The following is an 11444-nucleotide window of genomic DNA, read 5'->3' on the forward strand; positions in this document are numbered from 1 at the left end:
GCCAGCTGGTGTTTCACTAGTGTGAGCCTTAAGCCTCCTGTTTCTTTTTTTGTTTTTTTTTTAGATTGTGTTATTTGGTGAGCTGTTGTATTCAGCTGTGCCAATTGCTTGAGGTTATACTGTGTGTACCGCAGCTTTAGGATACGCTGTTTGGTGTTTTGGCTGCTTTACAACCTGTAGTTTTGGCCTGGCACAGTGGATATAACCAGTCCCTGTGAACTAGTAAGCTACCACATCATGTGGGAGACTGGGGTTCAATTCGTGGTATGGGTTACTATGCAGCGCTACTCAAATAAGCCATTAGAAACAAAAAATAAATTTACCTTTTAAACAATTAAATATTATCATGTCTGGGAAAAAAAAAAAATATATATATATATATATATATATAAAAATAAGACATAAGGTTTATTTTCTGAATTGGGATTGATCGTGCAGAAACATTGTCAGATCCCTTTATAGATGCATTACTGGCTTCAGATTCAGGGCAATGGCTGGGTCCTTGCAGGACAGTCACAGTTTTTCTTTGGGTATGTTCTATTTTTATTCTGCCTCCATCTTTCCCTTCTAGTCTGGCTTGTCTCTCAATTCCTGTCACAGAAAAAAACACCAAGTTTGACATTAGGAACTGCATTAATAAGGTGTTACTTATGGCCTGGTCTGAAAATGTTGCATTCATACTATATTTCTGGATAAAAGAAACAAAAATCACATCACATTTAGAACATTTTTCTATATTTTCATTATTAAAATAACGAAGCCAACAACAACATACATTGGTGTTATTTTATTGCAGTAATTCAGGAAAGCTTGGTGGCAATACCAAAACATCCCAGCATCACACACAACACACAGTTTTACATTCTTTATGTCAGTACATGATTAAAACACTGTACATATTTATTATTATATATCACAACAAATTGTACAGTCATGCACCGCCTTAGTAACTCCAAATAAATGTCTTACTTTTCATTCTGTCTCTGGACCTAAAAGTCTGAGACAGCCACGTCACAGAAAAAGTGCCATTTATAACACAAAATGTTCAAGTACATCTAAGGCCTCCATCAAAATAATAAATAAAAAGATACATAAAACAACATCTAGGACGATGATAGTTGTGATATTTATAACCTATTAAAACAAAACAAAACAAAACTAGGCCTATTCATTCTGAACAAAACCATAACTTGTATTCCAGGCGTTCTGTTTCTCTCCAGCACCATGAGAGGTCATTTCTTAATTGGATCTGCATTGCATGAGTTCACATTCCTTTAATAAAACATGTAGGATGTAGAAAAATAATTCTTCATAACCAAACCAGCATGGAGGAGTCACAGTGGTTCTCTGTCTTCAGTCATCCAGCACTTTGGATTCTTTTCATACTTTATACTTCTCTTTTGCTCTGTCACTTAGTATACAGATGTGCTAGGTATAAAAAAGGCAATAATTATTCCAGAAAACATTTATAATTAATATGTGCATGTCATGTATTGACACAATGCTTACATATACTTACACTAAGGTCCCTGAAATATTCATTGTAGTCTAAAGCATAGCCCACCAGGAACTTGTCAGGAACCTCAAACCCGATGTCTAGGAGGAAAAAGTGAAATACAAAAAAAAAAGCATTAAGTCAGTGTGCAGGTAGGTAGGTAGGTAGACCTCCATAATGTTTGGGGATATGCAGCTCTGGGGAAAAAGGACCACCTAAAAATGATGAGTTTCTTTGATTTTACCAAACTGAAAACCTTTGGAATGTAATTAAAAGGAAGATGATCACAAGCCACCAAACCAAGCTAAACTGCTTGAATTTTTGCACCAAGAGTGGCATAAAGTTATCCAAAAGTAGTGTGTAAGACTGGTGGAGGAGAACATGCCAAGATGCATGAAATCTGTGATTATAAACCAGGGTTACTCCACCAAATATTTTGTTTTCTGAACTCTTTAAACTTTATGAATATGAACTTGTTTTCTTTGCATTATTTGAGGTCTGGAAGCTCTGCATCTTTTTTGTTATTTCAGCCATTTCTCATTTTCTGCAAATAAATGCTCTAAAATTACAATATTTTTTTTTTGGAATTTGGGAGAAATGTTTCTGTGGTTTATAGAAGAAAAACTGAAGGTCTCATTATTTTCAGAGCTGTATATTCCCTTGATATGCTCCTCACATCTTAAAATACCAAAATCAAATATAATTAACATTCACATCCCAAACTTTAAGGGTTTTGCATACATTTATTTTTTAAAATACTGAAATTATAACAGCCCCCTCCTTTCACGGCACCATAATATTTGGGACAGATCAGTGATAAGTACATGAAAGAAGCATCTTCTCTAGTAATGCATTGCCAGGTCTCTTGTGAGGCTCTTTTGTTTGTCTGGGGGTGTTGTAACTCTCATCACCATATGGAACACGATTGATTGAATTTAAATCAGGTGACTGGCAATACATTTTTATTTCTTTAACTCTTAAAATATCTGTGATGCCTTAAAGGTATGTTTGTGTTATTAACCTGCTGTAGGATAAGGCCTCACCTATACATGTGTCAGTACCTGTATCAGGCATATATGCCCAAGCCATGACATCCCACCACCATGAGGTGGAATGTTTTGGATTGTGGGTAGTTTTTGTCTCCACACTCAACTCTTGCAGTCACTATAATTATGTGTTTGGGTTTTTTCCAAGATTTTTAGCAAAGAGCAGTCAATGACAAATGCACACCAAACTCCTGAAGGCTCTTCTGATTTATCGGACAGACAATAGAGGATTTTCTTAATAGTAAAATTCTACTTCCATCAGCAGCACTGTTTTCCTTGGCCTACCAGTCCCTTTTGCCAAAATAAGCCAATCAACAATCTTGTTTTTTTTTTTTTATCCCAATCAATATTTCTTATACATTTACTCGAAAAGCTATTTTTTTGTTATTTTTATATCATATAGAACAATGGCAATGACACATTTAAGGTACCGTCAGACTTCTTACAATTAAATATGTTATGTTATGTTTATGCATTAATAAAGCAATAAAAACACAATTAAACCAAATTTCCCCAAATATAACGATGAATGCATTTGCCGTTTGGAATATGTACTTTAATCAAAGGAAAATACATTTTTGTCCCAAACGTAATTGGATTATGGATACACTGTGTAACATTTAAAATAATAAAAGTTACATCACGGTATCATCATTTGCTCAAACAAAAGCAGCTTCACATAATGAAGTGTACGATAACAGGTAAGCGAGGGGACAATGATAATAGACTACCACCACTTCAGTTCTAAAGCTAAAAGCAGAGGTCAAGGGACAGGAACATCTGTGCTTCTAGGACAGGCCTAAAGAGCTTATCATCTTCCACCCTACTAAAAGCATTGCATAACCACTTCAAGCACTGATACATAAGCTTGTGTGCGAGTATCATGTCTAACAGCACGAGAGAAGGGTTTTCCTTCCTGTGTGGATTACATAGGAAGCTTAAAAGTAAAAATTCGACATGCATTCAGATCTAATAGAAATGAACTTACAATCAGGACGATATCCCGAGCTTCTTGGTGTTCTTTTCACTAGAAGGCTGAAATTGAATAGAACAGTAGCTTTATATAATTAAGTGCAATAAATATTCATTCTTTATTTTAGTTTTTATATAAAAAAAAAACATAAAATCATGTTAAGGTTTACAGAGTTAAATAAAATAAGACGGACACTAACTACTACTAAAGACTGCTTTCATACTGCCATCCACAGAGACATGTCCTGTATAGCACACAGACTATCAGTAAGTAGATACTTAGAGTGTATTATACTATATAGATGGGAAAGAGGGGCATTTGGCCATTAATGCCCAGTATGTAATCTGTTGCTACCCGTTCCATTAGCTAATGGTCATGTGACTCACATGGTTCAACTGACTCATGTGACTTTAAATTAATGTATGTGTGCATATACATTGTTCCTCCTCATTCTAACGTCTGTGAATAGAGTCCATACAGATAGAAAGAAGAATGCGATGTGCTAATGTTTTTTTACTATGCATATTAAGGACATCAGCCAAAAGCAGTACAAATAAACTTTGAGAAAACCCTACCTGGCCACTTTGACCATTTTGGGATTACATTCATTTAATAAGGACAGCAGTGTTTCCATAGTCCTCCCGGTCTCAACAATATCCTGAAAAAAACATTTAAAAAGCTTAAGTAGTAAAGCTGGTTTTTAAAGCTTGAAAATACATAAGTAAGATATTTTACAACATATGATGAAATGTGAATTTTAACCATTGTTTTGAATTTGAACCGCAGCATCTGAAACTTAATTCAAACTGAATCATTTAATTTCTCTATTAATTTACATTTTCAGATTTTCAATGTCAAAATACACAGACATACCAAAAGTCAAAGTATACCAGTATGTCTCTGGACACTTGTATAAATAGTGGGCTGTCGATTTGTGAGTAAGATTGAATAGTGGGTGGTAAAGATGAGGACCGGTGGTTTCTGTCCAGAACAGAGAAGCCTCTCTGGCAGAAATCCACACATGCATATCCCGCAGGTCAGTGCAATGTTCCATAGCTTTCAAGGGACACGACAAAAGTCAAGGGACATGATACTAGATCCTGTCCTTTGACTTCTGCCAGTTCAGTGTAATATTTTGGAGTCAAAAATCTGATTATCTGTTTCCTTGTACTTACTGTGATTGTCCAAAAAATCATTTTAAATTGTTAAAGACTCAAACCGTTAAAAGCTCACCTCAACTATGAGCACATTCTGTGAAGAGTGAGACAACAAGGAACAGTTAAGAACAAGATAAACATAGAAATGTGGAAATGTGGAAATTATGTCTTACTAAAGCACTACAGAGCTTACTCATTTCAAAGCAAATCTCACCTTTCCAGCAAGAGCAGACAATTCATCTCCTCCAATAACCTTCACACAGTTTGTTGACTGATCGTTCTAAAAAAAAAAGAGAGGAGATTTGTGAAAACACTTATTTTATCCAGCATGTGAGAAACACATATACAATATAAACATATTTTAGAATTATTCAGGCCTGACTCTGAGCAAATTTAATGCCAGTATCAGTATATCACCAAAATAGAGCGAGAAAGCCTTTTCTCTTAGCTATAGAAAATATAGTAACAGGAGTAATGGCCAGCAAAAAGGTTGTTTGCTAGGTGTTTTTATCCGCAATATAAACGGAAACCTAGCAAGGCCAAAATATACTTACTGAGTAGCTCTTTAGCCTAATGAAATCCACAGTCAACGGCACAGACTTATCGCTGTTCTGATTCAATGCCTTAATGTAATCCATCAGGTCTGCAAAGAATTTATATCCTCCTTTCAGCACACACAGCGCCACGATGTGGTGTCCTCCCATATCACGAACAATATCTCTGGCTAACCGCTCTGTCCTGAAGAAAGAGAGAAAAACAAATACTGTAGAAAAACTGCTTTAAACATGTGGTAAATCAACCTGCATCTTGCTGAAATAAATTAGATTTGTCATCATAAATGTAAAGAAATATTAAATAGTCTTAAATTACTACTGACAATTATCAGATAAAGTAGTGCATGGTTATAGAGAATAAAGAGACACTATCTACTCTGGTGCAAAAGCAATAAACAAACATACTAGTGCAAAGATAATAGACAATAGACAATGGGAGTATGTGCATATGCAATGAGTACAAACAGAGCTTAACTATACTGTAAGAGAAAATGTGCACACTATAGTAAGCAATTAAAATAGCTACAATTTTACAACTATGCTGTAAAATTTCCTCAGGTGTAAAGTCTTCTAGACAGAGATTAAATCTATAGTCTTGGACTACACAGTCTTTTGTATGGAGATTTTCCATTGAATGAAAAATATAGTTAACAACTAAGCTCAAAGGCAATATCCTCCTCTGTCTCTGAAGGGTATACTCCAGGAAATTTGCTAAACAAATTGACAGAAATGCAGAATTCAAATCACATGCTTATCCTGTGGTCTTGCAAACAAGTGTCTCCACCACTCCCATACACATACAGACACCACTAACTAAATTTACTGTATGAACACAAGGGCTTTTGACAAGCCCGGTCACTCAGGGGCCAGGTCATCAGCCTAGCAGCAGTGCATCAAATTACTGCACAAACTGTGCTCCTCAAAATCTCAACACAAGCACATACTTCAGGAATTACAGAAATTGAGAGGAAACGTCAATCAGACATCAATATAAATCTTCCCATTACCTGATCCTGGGACCATCAAGCACAGTCAGTCTAAAATGAATGAAATACATAAAAATAAAGAAGAACTTACCGATCTTTAATAAGACCATTGGGAATTATAACACTGTCCAAGTCCTCTTCATAGTGTTTAGGTACACAAAAAAGACTCAACTCATGACCTTGGTCATCATCAAGTATCTGCAAAGATAAAAATACAGAAATCACCTTGTAAGACATCTTATAGACTCTAACTGGTGTAGTTTTTTTTTTTCCTCAAATAAATAAAGCCAAAGCTAAGGGCTAACAAAAGCTGTAATGGCTGTGACTAAAATCATATTACTCCACAATGTGCAGTCTCAGATTTAGGTGAAGAGCAATCTTAAAAAGGGGAAGCTACTCACTAAAAGACCACCAAAGGGTCAGTGATGTGATGTATTTTAAAAGGATGTGTATATGTTTTTCTCATCAAAAAGAATAATACCTTGATAGAATTTTACTCTGTATTTGTTATTTCAATCAAATGTTCTGCTGCTCTACTTCCAGGAATATGTTTAGAAAAGTGGGACAGTATGATCTGCTCAATGTGGGACAGTTTTAAAAATACTTCAGTCAGGCAGAATGTGTGAAGGAGTGTATGAGCTGTGCTGTAACAGCAGTTTTAGAATTCAATGTTCCTCATGAAATTCATTCTAATAAACTGTCACAAAAGAAAATTCTCACGAATGGTAAAATTGACTTTTCTTTTAATGGAAGAGCTGGAAGAGCAATTTTTAGATTTTGGAAAATTAGCAATTCACAAATGTGAACCAATTCATGCCTAAACTGTTTAACAGTAAACATTTTACCAGAGGTAATATTACTGAAGATAGAATTCCATATTTAGTCTTAGATTTTAAATTTCAGTGTCGACTAATCTTATTAAATTTACACAAATTGCTTGGGACAGAAATGCAATATTTTACATACACTGAACCAGGCCTGTCTCTCCAAAAGTGCCCAAACACAACAGATTACATATTTTTAACATGATGTAGTTTCTGAGAAAAATGATGTCCACATATGAGGTCTTTAGTTTTATATTTCGATAGAACTCAATAAAGTCGCAATTAATAATGATGTGCAAAACATTTATTTTGTGCCTGAAAACAGCAGCATTTTTTAGTACATTATTAAAAATAGAAACAACAATTGTGTCCCTTTAAACAATATGGCTCATTTGAAGTGCTGCTTCAACACGAAGACATAAAGTAAAAAACAAACATGTACTGTATTTACTGTTCATTTAAAATTTCTGTTCATTACTGTTCATTTAAACTCTTCTGCCACCACTACGTGACAGTATAATGGCTTCATAAGAGGATATCAGGCCCTTGTAGAGCGAAATTTAGTGTTGAGGTCTAGACAATTTTCATTTTAAAGTAATAGAGGGAATGACAGAAATAATCACTGGATAAAAGAAAAAAATAATAATCAGATTAGTCAACTATCAAAATAATCATTAGTTGCAGCCATATTTAACATTTTGAACAGAACTGTTATACAAAATGAAACGAAGATTGTCTGAGACAAATTAACATCAAGCTCATCATATTTTTATAAATGTGATATCTGTGTTTTGACTACGGCCCTTGTAAAAGAAAAGTGTATTTAAGTATATTTTTTAAAAGTATACTTAACATTAAATAGAACATACTTTTTAAAATTAAAATATGTACGTTAATACATACTAAATGCACTATTTTGGATCAACTTCTGGCAAATTAAGTACATTTCAATTGTAATTAAGCTATATTTCAACACGACATAAAAGTATTAAATTGTGCTTTTGAGTGCTTTTTTGGTACAACTTTTGTGAAATTAAATAGATTTAAGAATGTGTTTAAACACCTTTTATAATACTCTTGAAGAATATTTTAAATGTACTACTTTGCTTATTGAAGCACATATTGTGTACACCTTAATGCAATTGGGAACAAAATACACTGAAGTGCACTTTAAGCAGTATTTAATGCCACTATATATATTTTGTATCAACACAACCTATAATTAAAAGCATATTGCTTAAAAATACATTTTATTGAAATACAGAGAGTATATTTAATAGTATAATACATTGAAAATGCACTTTTAGTTTTATTTGTCTAATTTAAACATACTTAAATGCTCTTAGGTAACTATACTTCCTTTTTACAATGGGAAAAGTGTTACTGTTGTGTAGTATTAATGAACTGGATTCATATAATATATTTTCTGAAAAGGTAAAAAAAAAAATCCACACATTAGGCTATAATTCATTCTAGTGAACATGTATTATTTACTTAATCCTTAGATTTTAAAGTCCCTGCACATAGACTGTGCCTTTAAATCTGCAGGATAGTAACGTTACAGTAGTTCAGGCTTTTGCTGCAGCTTTTCCCCAGGCCTGTTTATTTTATAACAGCTAACAGTTATAGGGAGATGTCTTTGTATAAGATTTATTAATAAGAGAAACGCAGAGTGAGATAAAGGTTATTTCAGATTCCAGTTTTATTTGTTTGTTTATCAGGGGAAATGCAAATGTTACGCTATAAGAGCTGAACTGCTGCTGCTGCTCCTGCAACCAATGGCGTGTTCCTGGCAGCACTTCAGCCTGCTTAACGCAGATTTGGACGGAGTGCAGGGATTCACAGACTGCTCGTAATAAAACCATCAAACGCAGGTGCACGCCAGAAAACCACCTAACCGAGCTGCGCATCATCACCTTATTAAACTAATGCGACATAAGCACACACACAGAGAAGTCTAGCGCTTTCCACAGAACAGCTAACAGACCACAGACACACAGCTAAATATAACACCCAGCCTCTTATACAGCTTATATAAAATACATCTTACCTCCAAATAGGAGGCCATGGCTGGAGGCTTGTCTCTGGAGGAGCCGCTCTATGGTGTTGGTGTTGTTGGTGGAGTCATGCTTGCCCGTGCAGAGTCAGTGAGACAGTCAGAGGAGCTCGAGCCTTCTTCCTGCGCGCGCAGCGCCGCTTCAGCTCGAGCAGCGCGAGACGCCGCTGCCCGCAGTTTTAAACCCTGACGTCACAATCCAGTTTGCCCATTAATCTGATTTAGTGGCAGCGACCTGCTGCTTCACCTCTCCTCTCCTCTACCCGACCACAGCACCGAGACCCCCAGCAACGCGTCCGGCTCGAGTTTGTTTCTTCAGTGAACTATGGGTAAATAAATGGAGCTTTCTAAAGGTTACAGCTAGTAACAACTATAACACAGGGTTGCCAGGTCTATCAAAAATATCCAGCCCAAAGTAAGTCTAAAAGCCGCCCTTCAGGAGCTTAAACCACAGCTCTGGAAAACATTTAGACCACTTCAATTTCTAAATCAGTTTCTCTGATTTTGCTATTTATAGGTATATGTTTGTGTAAAATGAACATTGTTCTTCAAACTACAGACAACATTTCTCCCAAATTCCAAATAAAAATATTGTCATTTAGAGCATTTATTAGCAAAAAATGAGAAATGGCTGAAATAACAAAAAAGATGAAGAGCTTTCAGACCTCAAATAATACAAAGAATTATACAGTTTTAAGTGTTCAGAAATCCATTTGTTTTTTTTAATCACAGTTCTCATGCATCTTGGCATGTTCTCCTCCACCAGTCTTACACACTGCTTTCGGATAACTTTATGCCACTCCTGGTGCAAAAATTCAAGCAGTTTAGCCTGGTTTGGCGGTTTGGCTTATTTTTTTCCAGAGCTGTATCTCTGTCACATGTTTGAAGCAAATGGCAAAACAACAATGAGTGTACATTATTATCAATATTGTTATTCATCATGAAATCATTAATAATATTGTAGCATTAGTGTTGTATTAGTTATTTTTATAACAGTTTTATATCCCAGTCAATAACATTTAATAGTAACATAATTAGCAACAACAAAAAAAAACTGACTTTTACTTACTCATTTCTGTTCTTGCCCCTTTCTGGTTGGTGATTTCTGGTTACATTGTGATCTCTCTGTCTCTCTCCCAAAAAACGCACCGACCCCTGAATTTTCACACGGGCCAGGATTTTCAAACACGCCCAAATCTGCCTTTCACTCTGAGACTTTTTTATTACTTTCTGTAATAACTACACAATACTGTACTATTCTTTCAGCACTTGAGTAATACATTTTAAAATGAACTACTTGCAATGTTGAATACTTTAGTATTTCCACTTAAGTTTGGAGCTTAAAGAACATTTTAACTTCTCCTCAAGTCACTTTTGTAATAGAGCAACTTGTACTTTTATTCAAGCCTGGGTCTCTAGTACTTTACACATGTATGGTTATACTAAATTATACTGCTGTATACTATAACTATAAAATTCACCTTTCAATTTGATCACGACTAACCAAAGCTAACCATCTTAGCTTAGGCTACCACAGGAGGATGAAACTCAGGATACAACAGAATAAACAATTCTAGCTTGCATTAAACAAACTTTACTTCAAGTTCCTCGCCTCACTTTATAAAAGCAGAATCATGTGCTTAAATTTGTGTCTTCCATTGTGTCAGCTACAAATTCTTAGTTTTTGCAGCATAGCAGGCATAAATCATTTTTGGAATGCAGAACTCAAAAACAGTACAGTGTAAGAGGACATCAGGCCAGAACACAAGGACGCAAAAACACACAAAAACGCATATTGAGATATGGCTGCTTTTGACAATATTTCCCATTATGTTCCTTGCAGCATTTGATGAAAAGCTGTTTATGAAAATCTCTTCAGCTAGCTAACACCACTCACAGCCGGAATCTGAAAGGACCCACTGAAGAACAGGTAAGCCCTGAAAATTATTATAAATATATGTATATTATTAAAATAAATTTGTTACAGAATTATGCTTTCATTGTACAATGAAATTCATTTTTTTGGTAAAATATGCGGGCTGTAAATAGGTTTATTAAACAGCATTTGAGTATTTTTTTTTACCCCAACCCGTCACATACTTACTTCAGCAGTTTAGTCAATAAGCTAGTGTTCAAGCTAATAGTCTACTATTCAAACTCTACATTTACTGCTCTACTTTTCAGTCATGCAATACGATTCAAATAAAAGTCCCTGTGGATAAAATGTCAGCCAAATGCCATAAAAACTAAACTGCTTAAGACTCTTAACACCACTATTTTATACATTTATTTTCCCCATCTCTAATTCCTACTACAGACCCCCCTTAAACAAAAACACACGCAGAAGCAAATG

The 11444-nt window shown here is 35.0% G+C and overlaps 1 protein-coding gene across 2 annotated transcripts; it reads right to left on the reverse strand.

The window, feature by feature from the left end:
- Positions 1–772: 772 nt before the first annotated feature.
- Positions 773–9358, reverse strand: hprt1l (hypoxanthine phosphoribosyltransferase 1, like). 2 transcript variants are annotated; one of them, XM_049474555.1, is made up of 9 exons: positions 9086–9354; positions 6303–6409; positions 5226–5409; positions 4886–4951; positions 4748–4765; positions 4090–4172; positions 3530–3576; positions 1520–1596; positions 773–1428 (listed from the first exon to the last, which is right to left on the reverse strand). In XM_049474555.1, exons 1-9 carry the CDS (start codon positions 9101–9103, stop codon positions 1381–1383), a joined length of 648 nt encoding a protein of 215 aa, XP_049330512.1. In that variant the 5' UTR covers positions 9104–9354; the 3' UTR covers positions 773–1380. The 2 variants fall into 2 exon arrangements, with proteins under 2 accessions (XP_049330512.1, XP_049330513.1); XM_049474556.1 differs by lacking the exon at positions 4748–4765 and having other exon boundaries at positions 9086–9358.
- Between the last annotated feature and the right edge of the window lie 2086 nt (positions 9359–11444).

Source organism: Astyanax mexicanus, chromosome 2, assembly GCF_023375975.1.
Source record: "Astyanax mexicanus isolate ESR-SI-001 chromosome 2, AstMex3_surface, whole genome shotgun sequence".
In the NCBI taxonomy this organism is placed as follows: Eukaryota; Metazoa; Chordata; class Actinopteri; order Characiformes; family Acestrorhamphidae; genus Astyanax; species Astyanax mexicanus.